Here is a 23853-nt window from a genome sequence, read left to right on the forward strand (position 1 = left end):
TATTGTTAGTTAATACAAATAAAGACAACACTTGGTTGTAAATAAGTATTACTTGATGTTAAAACGAGCACATATTAATATTAATGAACGCTGTAGTATTTGTTCACTGTGAGTTGCAAATGTAGTAAACTAATGTTAACGAATGAAACTGTTGTCAAGTCGTGACGTAAGGAATACCGTTTCCGGTTCTAAGCCTCCACCCATTTCAAGTGAAGATACTATTTAAATAGCAACTAATGAGCACTTTTAATTCATATCACACATTTACACAAAACACTTATTAACTCACGGTGTACACTACAGTCTTACTCTCCAAAATCAATATTTTAATATATAATATTATATATATATTATATATATATATAAATAATATATTTAAGTTTTAAAAATTGAACCGCTTGTTTCTGCGACTAGGAATGTCTGTGCATTATAAAGGTAAGGATCGTTTTTTTACTTTTAGCGACATGTTGATAATTTTAAACAAACCATCACTTAGAAATAAGACAAAGTAATGTACCTTTTAGGCTAGCAATCACTGAGTAGTCCCTGTGACCGGAAGTTCGATCGTTTTTACTTCCATATTCTGATCGACATTTCGAGTGAAAAGGAATTAGAGAAATTAGTGGGGTGGCTTGCGTTTTTCACTGCGAATTGATTGGATGTATTAAAACAGCTGTTGCATTTTGAGATGAAACTGCAGCAGACTGACAGTTGAGGGGAGGAGTTAACGGATGCTCGCCCAAACGTCTAATTTACTCATTTGAGATAGGTCATTTCAGGGCGAAGGCATTTTCAGATTTTAACTGAAGATTATGAGGGTACATGAATTTTAAAAAGAAAATGACCACATTGATAAGCTATTTACTATAAAGCTGCAATATTTCATGAAAAAATAAGAATTGTATTTTAATTTCACTGGGACTTTAATACAACAAAGTTTTTTAATCATTTATCGCATTTCTAGACTGCTTTCGTTTGAAAATATATTCAAGAATTTTATTTTAAATTATCACAAGTACAAGTCATCACAGTGATAAGAGACAGAGACGAGAAGAGAGAGAGAGAGGGAGAGAGAGAGAGAGAGAGAGAGAGAGAGAGAGAGAGAGAGAGAGAGAGAGAGAGAGAGAGAGAGAGAGAGAGAGAGAGAGAGAGAGAGAGAGAGAGAGAGACAGAGAGAGAGAGAGAGAGAGAGAGAGAGGAGAGAGAGAGAGAGAGAGAGAGAGAGAGAGAGAGAGAGAGAGAGAGAGAGAGAGGTGCCATGAAATCACAGCCTTGTTAATATTACATGAGGTTCTGTCAACAGCTTCCGACTCCTAAAACCTGATCTTCAAGGTCACATTAAACACATCATCACACTCTCACAGATAAGACGCTGATCCTGTTTTTTTGAGGGGTTGCCAGGGTGTTGCTATGCAGACGCTGTGATACTCCGAGCATCTTTCTAGCATGTTACTTCTGTATGTGTTTGTTAGGTAGGTTCTTACCGACAAACTCAAAAGGGCCCACCAACCTAAAATTATGAATCATAAAGACATTTAGTAAAAGTAGTACATCTACTATCTCATCTCTCAACAATTTATATGATGTGAGGTCAGATTCAAATGATGGAGGACGAGTCACGTGGCAATGTTTGAAAACTTCCAAGTTACAGGATAAGAAAATACCTAAATCAAATCAAATCAAAATCAGGCAGATCTTTGAAGAAAGTTTGAAGACAAACATGAAGAAATATTTTAAGGCTGCATACTTTTAATCTGACCCAACATTAAGGCTTTTCACTACATGAGGGTGATATCGACCCGCAGGCAGAAGAGAAACACGAGTCTTTGCTTTGAATGTGAAAAAGGATCGGGGTTTAATGGAGGTTCAGGAAGTGACCGCTGCTTCAATTCTGCCCCAGAACCAAAACTCGATCTGTTCGTGTGTTTGGCACGAACCCGCCTGACATCGACCCGAAACCCTGCGCTTTTAAAAACCTCCACTGCGGATCGACGGACAGTCACATACACCGACATCTCAGCATCACAACGGTGATGGCAGACGTGCGGTACGGCCCATGCCGTGATGGTAATGACCAGATCGTGATTTGGTCATTGGACATGTTTCTCTGGATTATTCATTGAGGTTGATAATAAAGAGCACAGAGACTCAAGAGTACACACGTCCATCACCGACCACATTTAAATCTCCACAAGCATTTGTGTAAATATACTGAAGGGCTATGAAGCGATTCCTCTGCAAATATATTCCCGGCCTTTAGAGGAAAGCAGAACATAATTCACTCAAGTCAATAAGAGTCTGACTCACAACACCGGTGAGAAAACCTTGAGATCAGCAACACACTAAACGTCTCTATCACAGACGGCCAGCGCTTGTTTCATCAGCGGGAAAGAACCGACTGGAAACCTGGAGATTTTCAACATCACCAATTGAGAACAGACACAAAACTGTGGTTTTATTTTCAGAGGTAGAATGATTAGAAAAAAGAAACGCTGTAACTGCATCCAGCACACACATGATCTTGTTTCATTTATTTAAGAACGTCTTTCACACATTCAGCAGCGGGTGTGTGTACTGTTATGATCAATCACATGCAGTCAAACTGTGATAAAGTGAGACTTAAAATAACACACAATGCTGGTTTTCATCTGCAATGCTGAACATTAAGAGTAAATGACTTCTGATTGTTGTTAGATAAAGAGAGAACAACACTTCATCATCCGTGACGCCTCAGAAACACCACGTTCATTCATCAAATAGTCAATGACCCTCACAATAACACCACGACAACGAAGAATGATCTCACTTTGCTTCAGCATTCTTCCATACAACCTCACCTCTCTCTCAACACAATCTCTCTTGTCTACACCAAATCTCACCTCTTTCTCAACACAATCTCTTGTCTACACCAAACCTCACCTCTTTCTCAACACAACCTCACCTCTCTCTCAACACAATCTCACCTCTTTCTCAACACAACCTCACCTCTCTCTCAACACAATCTCACCTCTTTCTCAACACAACCTCACCTCTCTCTCAACACAATCTCACCTCTTTCTCAACACAATCTCACCTCTCTCTCAGCACAATCTCACTTGTCTACACCAAATCTCACTCTCAAACAATCTCAACTCTTTCTCCACATAATCTCACTTTTCTCAACACAGTCTCACCTTTCTCCAATATTCACCATAAAACTCACCTCTCTCCAATATTCTGCTCAACACAATCTTACCATTTCTCAACACAATCTCGCTTCTCTTCAATAATCTCTACAAAATCTCACCATTTCTCAACACAATCTCACATCTCTTCAATATTCTCTACACAATCTCACCATTTCCCAACACGATCTCACATCTCTTTAACAATCTCTACACAATCTCACCATTTCTCAACACAATCTCATATCTCTTTAATAATCTCTACACAATCTCACCATTTCTCAACACAATCTCACCATTTCCCAACACAATCTCACATCTCTTTAATAATCTCTACACAATCTCACCATTTCTCAACACAATCTCACCATTTCTCAACACAATTTTACCATTTCTCAACATGATCTCACATCTCTTTAATAATCTCTACACAATCTCACCATTTCTCAACACAATTTTACCATTTCTCAACACAATCTCACATCTCTTCAATAATCTCTACACAATCTCACCATTTCTCAACACAATCTCACCATTTCTCAACACAATTTCACCATTTCTCAACACGATCTCACCATTTCTCAACACAATCTTGCCTCTCTTCAATAACCTCTACACAATCTCACCATTTCTCAACACAATCTCGCCTCTCTTCAATGATCTCCAAACAATCTCACCTCTCTCAGTGTTGTGCTCCACACAATCTCAACTTTCTCAACACAATCTCACTTCTCTATAAACAATCTTAACTTAAATCGTTCTTCATACAATCTCACGGCTCTCCATTTTCTCAACACAATCTCACCCAAACACAGTCTCACATTTTTCTACATAGTCTCACCCTTAGCTCTCTCCAATCTTCTTCTTAACACAATCTAAATTTTGCTCAACATAATCTTACCTTTCGCCAATGTTCTGTACACAATCTCACCTTTATTAACAGAATCTCAGCTTTCTCCAATCTTCTCAACACAATCTCACCTCTCTCCAGTGTTCTGGCCCACAGTCCTTCCCTGAAAACTTGCACTCGAGCAGCATGTCATCCATGCGGTGACGTGTGCGGTTGTAAAACTCTGCCAGGCTGAATCGAGAGCCCTGTCTGTTGGGCTCCGGTGCCAGAGGGATCCCGGGGGCCATGTTGTCCTCGTACCCCAGCAGAGGACCCATGAAGAGCAGGTCGCTGTAACTGAGCTGCGAGCGGCGGATCATATTATAATTACATAGCGTGATGGCAGGGTAGGTAATGTTTTTAGCGTTGCGCTCATCCAGCATGGTGACGTGATCGTACTGGAGATAATAGATGACTCGATCCAACACCTGCACGAGAAACATGGAGACGGCCATCAGGAAGACCACCGCCCACAGGCCCTGTCTGACACTGAACTTTTTATCCTCCGCAAAGATGTGGTTGGCACCGTGGACAGAGCAGCCGTCGAAAAACGTGGGCAGACTGATATCAGGCACCTCTTCGTCTTCAACCCCGTCGCATGCCTCCAGCTCGTCGGGGTCCTCTTTGTATCGCCCATGATCTCCATCTTTTGACCACACCACCCGCTTGTAGTGGTCGTCGAAGCTGTCTTTGCGCGAGCCGCGGACCGACTCGTCGTCAGTGCTGAAGGAGATGGTGCATGTGATCCGTACCATGACTGAAGGGTAAATCCAGAAGCCAAGTAGACGGAGTTGAAACTAATGCGAATTTGACTCCACAGAGGTCAGAAAACGGGACAATCCAAATCTTCAGCCTACCCACGATGAGAATACAGTCGGAAGAACATCTTCATCTCAACATCAGGACATCTGCAGGACGACTCGAGCAGTTGGGATGTAATGTACCCCCGGCCCCTGAACTCCCTCCCATAGATAGGGAATACTCCCCGAGCACCCGGGCACTGCCTCCATCTGATGTCAGCACCGGATCAACTTTCACCGCCCGGCCTGAAATAATTGACTGGGTTTTAATTATGTCACAGGACACCAGCAACAATCCAGGCCATTTGTATAAAAAGATATAAACTTCAAGACTGAAGAAGGTCAAGGGATTTTTTACTGTCTGATAAACAGCATTTACACCCGGTGTTGTCTTTTTACAAAGTACACAGCAAACGCAAAAAAATAATCACAGTTATCGGCTCATCAACAAACACACGAGGGAGTTTTGTGTTTTGTGAGAACAGTTACGAAATCAAATGATGTAGAACAGATGAATAGCCTACTGGAGTAGAGTCATGGAGTAAGTCTCTCTCTCTCTCTCTCTCTCTCTCTCTCTCTCTGTCTATCTGAAAAATGTCATGTTTTCTAATCCATATGTATGATAGATTTTTAGTGGAAATTTCAGAAGCTTCAGATGAAAATGAAAAACACTGCTTGTATGATGAGAGCAAAAGTCCAGCACGTCTTATTTAACAAATATCAACACATATTAAATCTTATTCACTGTGAAGGTTAATTCAACTATAATCCTCATTGTTTGTGTGTCCAGCAGATGGCAGGATTGTCCAGCGTATGTGTGTGTCTCAGTGGTGTGTGTCTCAGTGTGATGATTTCACAGCACTTGAAATGCAATCACTCTGATTGCCTGAAGCCCAACAGCGGGAAATGAATTCTCAACACACTATACGTTTCTCAGGTCACACTCAACAGGATTCTCCACGGTACATTCAATTTCCCTTCACTCCTATGAGAAAGTGTGAAAACAAACAGTGTTTCTAAAGACAAGTGCACTAAAAAGAATGCCATCACTTATCTGAAGCAAGAAATTATGCCTTGAAATTCCACAGCATCATTCAGACCGCCCTAGCAACCACACTGCATCCCTCAAACGGCCTTAGCAACCCCACATCATCGCTCAGAGTGCCTAAGTATCCACACAGCATCACTCAGAACATGTGCAACCGCACAGCAACACCCATAATGCTTTAGGCAACCACAAAGCATCAATCAGAACACCTTAGCAACCACAAAGCATCACTCAGGCCACCTTAGCAACCACACAGCATCAATCAGGATGCATGTGCAACCACACAGCAACACCCAGAATGCTTTAGGCAACCACAAAACATCAATCAGAACACCTTAGCAACCACACAGTACCACCCAGACCACCTTAGCAACCACATTTCTCAACATTAAAAATCTTTTAGTTTGCCATGCATTTTGCATCTCACGTGATTTCAGTGCAGATGTGAGAGATGTCATCATCAGACACCAGAGGGCAGTAGAGACGCTGTTGTGCTGCGGCTGTCCCTCCAGGGCGGGTACCTCATTGAAACCACGAGGAGATGGACCATCATTTCTACTCATGACCCTCTCAACCAACAGCTATGATGGACCTGTCGTTACCATGGATACTGCCAGCCGAGGGAGAACGCGCACAGACCCATTACACACACACACACATATGTAATTTGATTGAAGTACTGCTGTGAGATATGACGTCCACTAACATCTCAACAAGCCTGCTGGGCACTAAACACATTATTTAACAGGAGGAGGTGTGGGATGTTTATGAAGGCTGAATTAATGAAGCCGGCTGCTGTCCAGTGGCACTGATCCAGAGTCAGACACCAGACCAGAGATGAATGAACAACGCATCACAATCACACAACTCAGTACTGTAACTTACTATAACATTACAAGCAAAGTTTGCACTTTAGTAAATGCACTACATTATGTTTAGTGAAATGTCCTTTTATTTTTTACTTTTATTAATAATAGCAGATTATTCGGTTAAATCCCTTTTAAATTAAATTTTTATTTATTCGTTTTTCTATTCTATTCTATTCTATTCTATTCTATTCTATTCTATTCTATTCGTATATTATAAAAAGCTGCAACATATTGAAGAAATATATAATTTGCAACTTCCTAAATAATTTGATATGCATATGTGATGCTTTAATAATTAACATTTGTTAAATAAATGTTATATCCAAAAGTTATTTATTTGTTTATTTTTATTTATTTAATTTTTATTATTAAGTATATTTATTAAGTTAAATAACTAACCAATTTTTCTTAACTTTTCACAAGTTTCACATTTACAGTGTGTACTTTCTCTTGGATTCGAACCTCTGTCCTGTGTTGCGAACACAATCTTTTGCCCACTAAGCTACATAAACACTTGCAGTAATAATAGAAATGTGACTCATTATGTCTTATTTTTGTCTGTTTCATTACAATCCCTTTGATTCAGTGATGTTTACAAACAGGGCGGGGTCATGGTCGCCCCCTAGTGGTCATCTTGAACTCTCTTCACTAAAGCTCCTGTGTTTAACATTCTTTAACACTATCGGGTCAAGCAGCCCGTGGCTTTGGATGACCCCGGACTGTCTGAGGGCCTGACTTCAATATATTTGCCTTACAAAGACATGTGTCACTTATAATATAAACAACACAGAACACTTGAGTGTCTATTGCATTGCAAAACCAACACAAACAAGCAGACTCGAGAGCGCAGAGACGATGTGATTATAAAAACATCTCCTGGAGGGGCCGCAGGGGACCCGCGCCACTTTAAATGTGCCGTTTCGATGGCGCGGCACGCTCGTGATATGTACCTGTGCACTGAGGTTAGACATGCATCTTCTCAGATTGTCTGCCTCAGAAACAGTGTTGGGTAAGTTACTCTTAAAAAGTAATTAACTACTAGTTACTAATTACATATTCAATAGTGTAATTAGATTACTCTCTCCGAAAAGAATTTAATTTCTTCCTACTAATTACTTTCTAGATCTTATATCAACCTTGATTAGTTAAGTGATTCAAGGATAGACATGAAACAGCTCTTTTAATTCACTCAAATAAATCATATAAAACTACATAAAGTACTCTTATTAACTGACCAAAGTATCACAAATGTGAGAATTATACATTAAAGCACAGATTTTAAAGTTAGACTTTGAATTTTGATGTCAATTCCACTATTGCACACACAAATATTACACAAAGTATTTAGTTTAATTACATCAGAAGTAACTGTAATTAAATTACAGAAAAAAATAGAGTAATCCCTTATTTTACCTTTTCAAAGGAAAAGTAATTAAATTACAGTAACTAATTACTTAGTAACTAGTTACACGCAACACTGCTCAGAAATCATAAAAACAACACCGTGCGATTAAAAAACAAACGCTTAATTTGCTCAACGTTGATTCAACGTTTATTCAACGTTATTGATTAGCCAATGTTACAATATAACACAAAAATGACTGTTATCTGAGCATGACATCATGTAATCACGTATAATTTATCAGTTGCTTGTCCAGAAAGGTTAAATTCCCTCTGATCTCGTGCAGCTCTTTTAAAGCACAGGTAACACTGACAGCGTTTTGTATTTAAAGCTCTATCTATCAAACTCGAACTCACTCGCAAACGCTTTCAAAGAAACAGTGTGCTTGTCTACATCAATACAGAGTGTTTGTGTGCTGTCTGTAAGAACATGCGGAGTGCTTTCAGCTGACAAACACGCTGGCGTCGTGATAGATTAAACAGAAATAACGTCACGTGTGCTGGAATCGATATCTTAATAGAGGGATTTGTGTGATACAGGTGACGCTAGATAGGATTGCTCGTTGAAGTCTAAATGATGTGTTGCTATGCGGTTGACAAAGCGTTGCTAGGTGGTTGCTGAAGCGTTTTATTTAAAATCACACGATTTGAACATCAATCACGTTCGCAGGAAAAACGCTTCCTGGATCTTAAAGACATAGTTCACCTAAAAATCTAAATTCAGACATAATTTATTAACTCTCATGTTGTAAACCTGTATGCGATGTCTCGGTGGTTTTGTGTTCGTGCAATGGAAGTCAGTGGTTGAACATTCTTCAAAATATCCTCTTTTGTGTCCTGCAGAAGAAAGAAAGTCATACAGGTTTGACGTGACCTTTAAGACCTTACGTAGCTATAAAAAGTTTTAAAGTGTCTGTAACTTCAGATCAGCTTTAAAAGCTCTTGTGTAACACAGAGAAAGCACGTATCGTTTCTCTTCTAACAACGGTGACATATAAAGCCTCTGGAGCCCCATTACAAATGCAGAAAGGTTGTGATGTAGTTAATGGAGATGACGACAGCGGATCTGTCCTTCTTTCTGCTTCATTCAATGCAAATGAACATTTCAATGACATCGTTCAATCAAACCATATGATAATGGACAAGTCTGACGTCTGGATTCACGGGGGAAACTAAAAGCTCACGGCTTCCTGTTAAAACATCAAAACACGTCAAACTTTTTCTAATCTGTACTGTATTACAAGTAATCCCTCAAATTATACCAATTATATTTGTAACACAGTGTGTTATTCGTCCCTGCGGCGAGCAGTTCAAAGTCAAACTCAATTCGTCGTACTCCACATCACAGTAACATCCGACTAATTCATCCCAGCACGACACCTGCGGGATTAACACACGACACGTTTATGATGGGATGCGTCCATTTCCCTGGAGAGTTTGTAAACATCATTCACGACAAATGAGTGATTAGCAGTTCAAACTTCATTAGCTCTCGACGCTAGCAAACACACACGCTACTGAGAAAATGACATCATTACTAATCAATAAAATATATTATACGCTTCATTAAAACACAAAGAAACACCACACCAAATTCAATTCAGCTGCCTATCTAGATGACAATATAAGATTGCAGAAAAGCATGTTAGCTATACTTATCAAAACGAGTAACGTCAAGGTACAACAATGTCAAAAAGTAAAGAATTTTGATAACTATTAGGTTTTAAAGATCATTACAAATTTAGACGAATAGCAGCGTTTTAACCACGACTATATAACAATAACAACCGATAAGAATGATAATGTTATGAGCAGATGATAGACAGCCAATCAAAACCCGGGTGAATTTTAAGGGCTTGCGTGTGAAACTGCAAAAAAAAGCATTTTAGTTTTCTGTTGAGTTTAGATGCGAATACATTATCGTTTGCATTTGTAAGTCACAAGCTTTGTTTTCCGTCCTTCTGTTGTTATTGAAAAACAAACTCGGAACGCTCAGACGTCAACCAGCTCTTGTTTGGAAACTGTCTTAGGACACGTACACAAACAGCGGGTCGTGAACTTCAAATAAATCTCAATGATTTCCAATAGGGCACGGAGAAAGGGCGAGAGAAACAAGAAGGACGCCGCGGGAAGCGTTCGATGAGCCTCGCTGAACACAGCTTAAACTTTGGTCTGCTGGCCTTTGGCTGTGTGGACGAGGATGAAGCCCATTAAGAAGGGCAGAACCGCACCGACGCTTATTACGCTCCAGTCTCCCAGCTTCAAAAGGCTCTTATCTCACGGCTCGAGACGATAAACCCGCCGCACCTGAATGTCCTGCTTCATTTTACTCTTATCAGTCAAATGACCTCAATCCAATCGCCTCTCTCAGACCCGACGCTTTTACACCTGCTGAGGCTTCAAGAGCCGTATTCTACCTGCTGGAGCGCATTAGTGTTTCTCCTAAAGTTAAATTAAGACGCAACCCACCGCCTAAAACGTCATTTATCTTCAATTTATCTTAATTTATTTTTTAGCCCCTTTTGACCTTCAGAGTTATGCAAATGAGCTCTGTTACGATTGGCTAACACCTACGTGTGAGAAAGTACACTCTAATCTTGCGACGGTATTTTACGAGGTGGCTAATCTCGTATAAATCAGAGTTATTGTTAACTAAAACTCTTAAAACACTATTTAAAATGAGAGAAAATATAGGCTTAAATATTATTCGAAAAGCTTTAAATTAAACCTAATTGTTGCCTCAGCAATAATCTAGAACAGAAATAAATAAAAATGTCAACGTAAAAAGCAAAATAAAACATTATTAAATAAATAACGAAGAGACCAAAGCACATACATTTTTTAAAATGTTACTAAAATAAAAAAAATAAAAAAAATACACCAACCAACTTCAAGTTAGATTTAGGAATGGGGCTTCATCATGATTTTTTTATAAAAACGACACGTTTTTGTGCTATTTACATTGTATAAATTTATACGCATTAGACACCTCATGACATGCTTGTGATTTTCCATGAAATCAGGTTGGAAATTACTTACAATTCAACTTTATCAGGTTGCTAAATACCGATCCGGTGCTAATATATGACCACACGAGTCAAATATTTACATACACTATGTATTTAATGTATTATAGGAACAAATAAACAACACAAAGCCCATCAGAGGTTCACATCTCACTGCCTTCAACATCTATGATGTTCTGAAGATTTGCTATAAACACTGATCTGAGTTCACGTCTCTTTCTTTAACACCAGCTCAGCATCAACCATGCCAACACTACCGTTATTTCACATGTACCTCCATCATGTCAATCATAGCCTGCTGGAGGCGGGGCAGCCGGGTGAGTCCCTCCCCTCCTGAAGCGGTCTCTGTCTCTCTGAGAGATTTACTCGCTCTGCACGCTTCAGAAGGGCTGTTTGTCAAAGCGGTTTGGTATCTGAAGCGAGCGTTCAGAAGAACTGAGACCAGCTGTGATGTTAATGTCTCTGACTCCACAGGAGAGCTGTAATGACACCACACAACCATCTCAACACTGTGTGTGTATACTGTAGAAAATCAACATTTATCATCTTGTAACGTGGGACAGTAGTCTTTTCCACTACAAATTCCTACAATATTCCTCAAATCAAATATATGGATATATAATACATTAATATATTTAGAAAAGTACCAAAAACAAAAATGTATTTGAAAAGCAAAATGACTTGATATCAAGTCTAGTTAAGAAAAAAAGATTAATATTTAAGATAAAAAAACAAGAAGAAATATGGAGTGAGAATAAAAGTTTTCAACTTTTAAGTAAGTATCATCTGCAGATATATATTTTTAACAAAACAAAAAAAATTCAGGAAACCCGACATGATATCTGCCATTTTATCATTGAACTAAATGTATTTTTAAATTTACACTTTATAGATAAATGTTTTGGGGAAAAAAGACAAAAATACCAAGTTAAAAATACAAAAAAAAAATTAGTGTACACTTTTGACTGTTTTTATTTAGAAAACACGTTAAATAAAAAACATGCCAAAATAAAAGTTTTCTTAATATTTAATTTTAAATCCCCAATCCAGCTGACAAACAAGACTTTTCTTAAACAAACAAAAGGCATTTTTTAAACATTTCGGTCTTGTAAGAAATGCTGTATATTAAGTTTGATATCTCGACATTGAGCATCTACAGGTGAATTTTTCTTCTTCAACTTTAGTTGAATAACTCTATTAACTACAGTAACAGTTTGACCTATCCAACAACTAAATAAGTTTTGTTTAGCTAAAAGCAAAAGAAATTTAATCAGATTCAGCAGCACCTGCACTTAATGTGAACTACTGATCCATTACAACACACACACGCGCGCACACACACAACATCATCACATCTACCCTCAGGCAAACATGTACACACTTCATACCCCAACAACCCCATCTCGCCCCGTCCCACCTGTCTTTCTATTTGTCTTGTCACATAATATGACAAGCGCTGGAGGCGAGAGGCGCTAACCGCATTACAGCGAGTTGAGAGGCTTCATTCACATGCAGCCGCAAATTAATTTGCCTCATTTGCTAATGTGTTCCTCCTCCAGACATCAGCAAGACGCCGCTAAACGCAGAAATACTGTGCGTTCTAGCTTCAGGCGTCTCAACTGCAGGTATGAAGAGATAAACTGTTACGATTTCAGAAATAAATCACAGCTATTTGTTAGTGTATGCATTAAAGTGAAAGTCTATAGAAACACTGCTGATGCGCTTCAGCGTTCAGAGTGAAATCTCAGCAGTCTTGAATAGCTACCGATTAACCCACTTTCTCCAGCGCGTGCTGAACAGGCAAGAAAATGTGGAGTAACGTACTATAAAACTATTTATCAACATGCGCTTTTAATTATAGCAAACGTCTTATTCGCAGTGAGTAATGCAGAAACACCTTCTTAAATCCGACTAAACCAGTACTTTAAACCATTAAAGTAAACCATTATTACTATAGATTTGGGTTGACATTCTGTTCTGAAAAAATGTCGCTGATAGCACGCATACATCTGGATGACGTCTATTTGATGTCTGCATTTACATCTGCAATACGTCTCCGAGACGTCGCCTGTCAGACGTCATATAGACGTCTAGAAGACGTCTGTAAGATGTTTATGATTTAGAATGGATGTAAAACTGCTCTTTTGAAGACATTTATCAGATGTTTTTACACAGCAGATGTTTTCCAGATCCTTAACAGACATCTTACAGACGTACCTGTGCTAGCCGGGTGTATGTCCATATCCTTATACAAAATCAGAAATTGTACATTTTTGCTTTGGCTAAAACATACACTGACTTACAGTGCATACAAGATACACATTTTTTGACATTTCTCACTGCTTCCACAATGCTTTACCAATTCAACTACAGGAGAACGTATTGCGTATTAACATATGTTGGTAGTAGTTCTTAACAGCTGACTTCCAATCAAAATATTATAACCTATGGTTGTACAATTAATGTGGCTACTCAAAAAAAAAAGTAATTAATATAAAAATTGCAAAACTTAGTCGCTTTAGTCATTCGCCTGATATTGAAAGTGAGATATGCTTCGTAAATGTCGACACTTTCATCAAGCGTTTTAATGACCCTCTGCGTTCACTGTTGCCTAAATAAAAATCAGCTCGCATCACTTTGTCTACATCCAAATATTTTACTCGGTTTCAGATTGGATCATGTGCATGACGGGACTGATAATGATGAACATTATCGTTTATGTTTCTCATCATCCCTGCAGACAACTGCTTTTCTTACAGCTCTAAACGAGACTGAATGTAGAGATAAGTACACATTCTCACAACCGCTCTTTAGAGAACAATGCAATTAACCTTGTCAAAACATTCAACAGAGACAGAGGCTTAGAAACATCCATTAAGAGCTGTAAGAGATCAGAGTGGTTTGCTTTAGAATAATAACAGAGAACTACAGGAAAACTCTGTGTTATTCTAAAGACTCCTCTGACGGTAAAGTCAACTTCCAACTGGATGTGATATAAAGATAAAGAGATCAGGACTGAAGGATGTGTCAAACAATAGCCCTGGATGAGGTTTCCCATGAGCCTCTGCTGTACTGAATGAGAGTCAACCCTACGAGACATTTCAACATGAAGACAGATGAGATGGTGAAATAGTTTGCAGGAGTTCATTCACACAGGAGATGTTGTTCAAGAGATCGTGGTAAGAAATGTAAAGATGCCACATTCCACCGCTCCAGACATGTCAACATTTCAGTTGCTGTCGTCACTTACAAGAAAAATGATTGAGTTTTCTAAAAATCCACAACATTGCACGGCCTCTGGTTGTAAAAATGACGAAATTCAAACGTCTAAAGTCATTTAAATGAAATAAAGTATAGGCCTTTTTTGAAAAACAAACCAAATGAAAATGAGAAATATTTCCCAAGCAATAATATGAAATGCGCTAACATTTTTAACAGAAAAACTAAAAAAACTAAAGCAAACCACTTAACAAAACAATAAACTAAATGACAAATTATCATAATTTTAATATAAACAAAAACAAATAAAATAAATGTTATTTTCTAAACCAAACAAATTCAACATATATACCGCTTTTAAAATTTAAACAATAAAAATAAATAAATGCAATGATACAATTTAATATAAATAAATATAAATAAAACATTTTATTTCTAAACCAAACAAATTAAACAAATATATTCTAAAATAAAAACAATAAAAATATATCATAAAAAAATAATCATACATTGTAATGTAAATAAATATAAATAAAACAAATATGAATTTGTTTAATCAAAATATTATTATAATTAATAAAAAAGACAATAAATAATTAATAAAAGTATTAATTATAAATAATATAATGACAAAAATATCACAAAAATGAAAAAACGTAAAACTAAAAAACCTGTAACAGGTCTGGCTTTGTATATTAATACTCAAGATTACAGGTGTTTAAAGTATGGTCACCTTTTAATGTTGTGTTAGCTAAAACCTCCTCGCTTTACTGTGTAAGTTCAATTCGAATGTTTGTGTCTACACAACAGAACATAACATTGAATATTCACACGTGTACATATAGATGTAAAGTCAGAGAGACCTTTTACTTGCTCTTGTGTGGTCACGGACCGGTTCAATATGGCACATGACTTGTTGTACATATGCAGTGGCGACCTATAGAAACAGATGCTAATGGGGCATCACTGTATATATGTATTAAATATGACGTTGTGCTGTGCAGTGTGTGAGTATTTGTGGTTGTGTTGTTGTGCAGTGTGTGAGGAGGTTAAAGCATTGGTGGTAATTGATATTCCACAGGGAGCGATGTGACGCAGCCAGAAGAGAACGGCAAAAAACAACACCAGGAAAACCAAATGGATTACTCCACGTCAGTAATGACCATAAACACATAAATCACCCGCGGCCGGCGATAGAACCGCACACAATAATTCATCAGCTCTATGAGGGAAACAGGCACACTAATGCTAACGCTAGAGAGCCCGCTACGATACGAGCCATTATCAGCTTTAACCAAGAGAACTAACCCCGTGTGCTCTTTACATCCACAGAGAGACGCATACATTAACTCCAATAAACCTGATTTAATACATGTGTTATTGCCAACTTTAAAAACACAGAGACTGACTTCAACAAATGAGCTAAGTCTGAAGTTATAGCGTTGAAACAAAACTTTGTGCTCAGAATTAGTAAAAGAATATTCGACTGAATTCCATCGTTTATTCATTCTCATGTCATTTCAAACCTGTATGACTTTCAATCATCTTCAGAACACAAAAGGAGATATCTTGAAGAATGTTGATAATCAAACAACACAGAACGCCGTTGACTTCTATCGTATGAACACAAAACCACTCAGACATTTCTCAAAATATCTTCCGCTGAAGAAAGACTCGCATACACCACATGAGGGAAAATAAATGATGACAGAATTTTGATTTTTGTGCGTACTGTCCCTTTAAGAAAAAGCTATTTTGACAAAAGACATTTTGAAGAACGTCGATAATCAAACAACACTTAACCCCGTTGACTTCTATTGTATGAAAACGAAACCACTCAGACATTCCTCAAAATATCTTCCACTGAAGAAAGACTCGCATACAGCACATGAGGGAGAATTTTGATTTTTGTGTGTACTGTCCCTTTAAGAAAAAGCTATTTTGACAAAAGACATTTTGAAGAACGTCGATAATCAAACAACACTTAACCCCGTTGAATTCTATTGTATGAAAACGAAACCACTCAGACATTCCTCAAAATATCTTCCACTGAAGAAAGACTCGCATACAGCACATGAGGGAGAATTTTGATTTTTGTGTGTACTGTCCCTTTAAGAAAAAGCTATTTTGCCATTCTAGCAGACGTCTCCTGCAGGGCTCGATTCGAGAGCATCTTGGTCAGAGTCTCAGAGTTCATCTTTCTGTACAAAATATTTCAACATATTTCTTATCTGTTCCTACACATCAAAAACAAAACACAGAGAGGCCTCAAGTTACAAATTGACTCGTCAGTTCGGCGGCGCGGCCGCATCTATAATCTCTCTCGAGCATCGATTCAGTTCCCCGAATGTCTGGATGATCCGCCGTCAGATCCGAGAGAACCGAGTCTTATCGCCGTAAACACACAACAAAACTGAAATACCGAATAATGATCTCACGACCGGACAAAAACAAACAAACACTTGGGTTTCAAATCAACGTTTACCTTTAACCGGATTGGACTTGACCTGGTGGAGAGCGAGCGGGTCGCTCTGGGGCGTTTGTGTGAGGAACGATGGGAAGGCGGGTGTTTGTTTCACCTCACCGTGTCTCTGTGATTAGATTGTGTGTTTGAATGCGAGTCTCGGGGCGGTTGTGTCTTAATAGAAACTGAGTTTCAGACAGATCATTATTTAACGAACAAGAACATGATGTTTTCATGATGATCTTTTCACAGACTATTAAAACAGAAAACAACCCACAAATCGCAACAACAAAAAACTGTTTTCCACGTTGGCTCTCACGGCCCCCAAACAAGAACTGCTAAACAATATTGTGCAATCTAACTTTTTCAAATAAAAGGCGAATCTTCAGGAAATGGTGTTTGGTGTGATGTGTTTCTGGCAGTGAGAGCGTGATGGCATCAATCCGTCTGTGCCCACGGCGCAAAATCACCCATCAAATAATAACAGTGACAAATGAGCTTTTCTAGCGTGGTGATGAGATAAAAAGCAGCAGCCGGTGGGTCGCGGAGGCCGAGACTAACCCACCGTCTCCTGCGAGGAACATGATGCACACATTGTTATTGTTTGGTGTAAATGTGTGATATTAGCCAGCGGTGGGATTGGGCTCAAGATCTACTCGAGTGTTAACGTGTCTCCTGACGGCCTCTGTGAAGACATCGCAAACGTATTTGCGCACTTAAACCTTTCAGCGCTTCAAATCTCGCTTAGAATTCAAAAGAGAGCAGAGATGTTGGGATGCCTCGGGAGAGCTCAGGTGGGATATCTTGTATGTCGAAAAACAATTACCGCTGAATTTAGACGTTCGGATTTTCTGATGAAAGATAAGAAAGTGTTTGTCCATTCAAACTAACAGCCAGCACTGAAGGAAATACTAAGTTTATCTAAATAAGTTGCTTAACTCAAATTTACAAACAAAAAACAGCTAACTGCATTCAATATATTTAGTGTACAAATATCTTAAAGCTACAATTAATAACGTTTTCTTCTCTATCGCCATCTATGTTCAAAACTAATACAATTACAGGTTACTACAAGTACTTATCTTTACGTGTCTTGACGTCAAATTATGTTAAACTGACATTTCCAAAAATCATACTCAACCTATATTTTATGTACTTGAGCATTTATTTTACAGAAACTACGACTTAAAGTGTAGCATTAAACCAGGACAAATACATTTAAACTTTATATTACAAAAAAAACGAAATTACACCAACTAATAAATATCAGCTAATTATTTTAATATACAAAACATTTTTTCAAAAAGAAAGGTTGCAAACATTGACAAGCAAATCTGAAGTAAATTACACAAAAAGTGTTGGTGTAAGTTCAGAAAAAGAATAAACATCGTATTAAAAATCTGTAAATAAATACAAATATAATAGTTCAAATAAATTTGGAAGAATGAAATTTTTTTTGGTAAAATATAAAAGCTCATAATACAAATAATATACAAAAACAAAAAAATATCTTAATAAAAATGTCAAATAAAAATGTAGATATTATAAGATTATAAACAGTTTTTTAAACATTTATATGAAATATATAATAAATTTTGTTTAAAATGTAAAGAATCTTATGAGAAATATGTAATAGTTAAAAAAAACATATATAATAGTTTAAATAGATTTGGAGGAATTAACCAAAAAGAACAAAAAATATTAGTAAAAAATATAAAAGCTCAGAATAAAAATATTATTAGTTCATATAAAAGGACAAAACAAATCTTTTAGATATTAGATATTATAAAATTGTAAAAGTTTAGCTAAAATAGCAACAATTTTTAGTTTAAAATATAATTAAAAAAGTAAAATATATATATAATAGTTCAGAATAAAAAATAATAGCTCACATAAAAGAAAAACAAACGTATTAAATATATGTAATTGTTCAGAATAAAAATAGAGAGAGACTGTGCAAAGCTGTGTCAAAATAGAGGGTTAGATAAACTAATAAAGAACATTTTTAATGATCCTATCAAAAATAGAAATATATACAAATATTTTTAGGCATCCTGCTTTCCTTACATGTAAGACCAGTCAACATTAGGTTAGGGATTGTACTGTGAAGTGGACGGTGTGCAATTACTTCTGCTGAAAAACGTTCTGCTGGGGGGACTATAAGGTAACACACTCTTGTGAGAGGTGTCAGCCATGCAAACGTGAGCGCAGCGGCCAGTAATCGCACCCTCTCAGGACGGAAGAATTCATTACCTTTACCTCCACATCTCGTTAAAGTGACTTCACAACTCATTTGCGTGCGCAGCCGTGCGAGAACGACGCGTTTCAACAGGAAGCTCTCAACAGGAGAGCGAGAAGCAGCGAACGGGCATCTGTAGCTCTAGAGGAGACTCGGAACAGATGGCTCTTCAGGCAGGTAAAACAGAAGGTTTTCAAGAAAACGTGTGCATGTCCCACTCTCGCTTCCCGTCGCACCCTCCCACCGCTCCAGGGAATACCGGCTGTCAAACCCAAAATTTCGCTCGTCAAGACAGAACGCCCGAAACCGTCCTCTGTCGCCCACCTTCTGTACGGCCCGCGTCCCCTAATGCTTTCTTCTCATCAAAACACTCACACGCTTATCCCAGCAAACACATGGCTCGCGGGAAGAAACGGGCTCCCAGGGGACCGCCGGAGGTCCAGGTATCGCTCAGGTGGTAGACAAAACATCCCCGTGCCTCTTCAAAAGTGGGACACGCCTCAGCGGGCCGCTGCCGGGGAAGTGTGAGAACACGAGATGGGAAATAACAAGAGGAAAGTGCAATCTGTAGGGATGAAAGTTTGAAAGTAAGATATGGAGGAGTGCATGTAATGAGAGGTGAGAACTAAAGCACACAGGCTCAGGTGTTTCACGGACAGCTGGGAGTTGTACGTTATGACCTCATCAGAAGCTGTGATCACATGACCGGCCGGTCAGAGCAGGTGCGATGTTCTGAAACGCTTTTAAATCACTTCGTTCCAATCACACACTTCTACGACCTAAACACATCCGTCATTACCCTCGGCTTCCTTAAACAAACAGCTCGCCCAAAAACACTCCATTTACTCACGTTTTCAACTTATTTCGAGAAGCTGAAACCAAAACAAACACATGCAAGAACTCAATTAAAATATGGCGGCACGTTAAAATTGCACTAGTCACGTTTGGAATGACATCAGGGTGAGTAAACAGTCATTTTACTCCTTTAACTCAAGAATAAGTCCAGGAGTCGTCCGTCTGCAGAGTAAACAGGAACATTGGTGTGTGTTCAGTCCAGGCGTCTTGCCAGATACGCCGCAATTTAAAACACCGTGTGTGTGTGCCGCAGGCCTCATTGTGTTGTTCTGAATCAAGCTCTCATTGAAGGATACGTGCTGCGCGTGTGTTTGGGAAAACATCCTGACGGCTGCGGGAGTGCAGGGACCCGCTGGAGATCAGGCATGTGGCCGCTGCTCCGGGGGAAGTGTGTGTTTGTGTGTATTTCATGCTTGAGCATTCCCCTCTCTCGCTCCGTCTCGCTGTGAGATGTTTGTTTAGCGCGTTTCAAAACGCTCAGAGGAGCGAGCGCTGTCAGGGCTCATTACGGTGGGACGGGTGTGCTGCGGACCCTCAGGGGTCTCAACAGTAACTCTGGACAGCAGATGCCCACCGTCGCTGCTGCTCTCACCGGTGCCGAGGTGATGCTTGACATCACTGTGACGCGCAGGTCAAGACAGGACAGATTGGAGAAGACACCTCGGCTAACAGATGCCACGCTAAAGAAACATCATCATACCTCTAAGCAATCATAGACGCATTTATAAAAGATATAAAATGTACGCACTTATTTGTACATGTTTTAAAGTCAGATAACGATAACTTTAGCCGTTTATTTATTTTTTGTTTATTTTTAACAAACAAATTTACAGATTGCAAAGAACAACATTTGACATAGCTGTAAAAATGCAGATTATATAAATGTATAATTTATATTTCGTTTGAAGATGCGCTTTGTAACATATGGCTCTCTATCGCCACCTCTGTTCAAAACAAAATGTACATATTTATTTTTACATGTTTTAAAGTCAGATAAAAAAAATCACATACTGCACCTTTAATATCAGAAACAACCACATAAATGTTAAAAATTTTATGAAACATTAAGTATTTACCCAGTATTCGTGTGTTATTGATTTTTATTTGGGTGATAAACAGAACGACGACTACAGAGATAAAGTGTTCTAAACACTACACTTTAAAGTGACACATTAATGGACTGCGATAAACATTACTATTAAGACACGAGTTATCCATTAAACGCACACCCAATAAAGTTCAGACTCTCTAATTGACTTCCCAGCGTGCATACGAGATTTTAGTGGCTTAAAAAACGAGCAAGCTAAATGCTACTGAACCAAAAGTCTCTCTGCAGCAAACACGCACATAAACTCTTTAAACACCGTCACAATTACAGCCCGGCACAAAGCTAAAGGTTAGACTGAAAAACAGCTCTGTTAGTAACTCATCCGAGCGGCCCGCGGCGGCTCTACGGTGACGGTGTGAGAGTGAATATGTCATTCTAATGGGAAAATACACACCGAAGAGCTGCAGACCGCTGTGCGAGTCATGAAAGAGACTCACGGCTGTTTACACGAACTCTAATCGCCTGTATTCATACTCTACAGGTCATCCACGCTGGTACTGTAAAGTTTACCTAGAAAATATGGTATTATTTTATAAAGACTTTGCCGTAAAAATATATATTCACAAAATGTTTTATTAGTTATAGGAATCATATAAACTATGACACATATCACAATTCTTTGGCAATTTTAATCTTTGCAGATTTTATAATTGAAATGTTGACCATTCCAAGATGGCGGACGGGTTGATGTGTCTGGTACAGCTAAATGTGGCATCTGCGTGTACAAACAAGCGTTTCCCAAATCCATAAAAATTCAAAGGCTCTCAAATGCCTCTGTCAGCTACAGGCTTTAAAAACATACTGTACCCCTCCACACACACTTTACACCCCATCCAACATATAAATACCCCCCATTCACTTAAACGCATCATGGTGCCATTAGACTGCCTTCTGCTTAATATCAACGTGTTTACACTCTGACAAATGCGCCTCAATTACAGCGGTGATGTCGACTGTTATGCATCATATTTCCAGACATCGCCGGAACGCGTAACTCAATAAAGCAGGAGAGAAGCAGCGGGAGGTGATAAACGACAGAGGTCACGCGTGCGTCTCTAGAATAGAGTCTGAGATGATGACTGTACCCGCGAGTTTACCTCATATTCATCACACACAGCCAGCAGGCAGCCGCTTTATCCGGTTATTTTCCACTAACTAACCGCCATTAGTCTACGCCGCTGGAGTTCACATCCTCGCATCGACACATATCCGCGGGGCGCTAGCGCGAGGCCGTCAGCCGCTCGACTCGATCCAATTGCATAATCTGCTGAGCTCGAGGGAACGAGAGGAGCTGGTGAAGATTATACGAGCGATGAAGTTTGCGGTAATTCACGCTAAGCGTGGGGGGGACCTGAATGAAATCGTTCTCCTTTGGCGCCAAATTAGCAACTCACTCCATCTGAAGGCGTTTAATATTCCGCTAAAGTCTGCCGTGAAAACACGAGGCTAGTGATCAATACCGCAACCAATTAATTCAATTCAACACAACGATTATTCTGGGATGTGAAAGCTAGCCAGATGTCTCATTTGTAAGGTCGTTTATTTACATGAGCGACGATCAGCGCTTTGTCGTGACATCACAGACAATAAACGAATGAAGGGCTTGATAAAGAAACAGACCAAATTGACCAAATTGACATTGACCAAATGCTCCAGATGTCTCAGTTTAATTTGACAAGATCTTTAAAATGATTTTACGGCATTTGTGTTGTGCACAGAAAGCTATTTAACATTCAATTTGAATTATAAGAAATGATGCGAGTCAATTACATGAATCAAATGTTTGTAATGAGCTAATATTGTGGATTACGTAATACTAAACATAATCTATACAACAACACAATTCAACTCTCTCTCTCAATCTATAGCATTTAAAATAATAATGTTATTCAATTCAATTCAGATTTATTTCTATAGTACTTTCTACAGTTTTGCAATGTCGAACAATAGCTTTCCATAAATACAAAATGAATACAGACATATCATCTATAATATGATATAAATCTATAATTGTTTCTCGTGATTTTTACTGAAAGCATTTGCTTCTATTTTCAGCCCACTGATGTTAAACAGAAAAGACCTTTAGGTAAACGTGCTGTTTACAAGCTGTCGACGGCTGAATGCCGAACACACGCTGGTAAACATGATTTCACTTGTACACCTGAGCGACAGGAACAGTTCACGTTCAACCCCGGAGCGTGTTTGTGTAATGTGCTAAGCCGACCTAACCGAGCTAACGGGGGATTAATCACTTTCTACTTTACAGTAAAAGTGCAGTAAGTCAGTGTTAGCAGGTAAGGTAATATTTATGTCATTCTGTAATCGTAATAAATAAAAAAGGATTCGTCCTGCTCTGGAAGAAGAAAACAAGCAGCAACAGATATGAGATATGATATGAGATAAGTATGGCACTTCATATTTTGTACGCTTTATATCCCATGTTGAGAACAGCGTAAACGGGAGTAAATAATGACAACATTTTTAGTTTAGTTTAGTCTAATTTAGAGTTTCTAAAGATAGTTTAACAAGATACAAATGATTTTTTACAATAAATGGCTCTACAAATGGCGTTAAATATATTATCAGACAAACATTTTTTATTATAATTATGAATTAATTTTTTATTACTTGAAGCTGCAATCCATAGCAACATGAATAAATGCACATGTAATTAATTTTACTTCAATTCATAACTTTTGGTAAACATAAAACAGTTCATGAGCGAGGACATACAAATCTCTTCAAATCACACCGGCTCACAACTGTAATCG

General features: G+C 38.4%; 1 protein-coding gene across 4 annotated transcripts in view; it reads right to left on the minus strand.

Moving 5' to 3' along the window:
- The window catches only part of asic1b (acid-sensing (proton-gated) ion channel 1b), a 126212-nt gene that overhangs the window by 28487 nt on the left and 73872 nt on the right, over positions 1 to 23853 (minus strand). Inside the window, exon 1 of one of the 4 annotated variants that reach the window (XM_057325191.1) lies at positions 4146 to 5316. The exons of 2 other annotated variants lie outside the window; for them this stretch is intronic. In XM_057325191.1, the coding sequence (XP_057181174.1) occupies positions 4146 to 4808 (663 nt within the window). In that variant the 5' untranslated portion in view covers positions 4809 to 5316. Of the gene's footprint in view, positions 1 to 4145; positions 5317 to 23853 lie in introns of those variants that run through there. One more of the 4 variants, XM_057325190.1, reaches the window with a different exon arrangement.

The sequence above is a fragment of the Triplophysa rosa genome, linkage group LG25 (assembly GCF_024868665.1).
Source record: "Triplophysa rosa linkage group LG25, Trosa_1v2, whole genome shotgun sequence".
NCBI classification, from domain to species: domain Eukaryota; kingdom Metazoa; phylum Chordata; class Actinopteri; order Cypriniformes; family Nemacheilidae; genus Triplophysa; species Triplophysa rosa.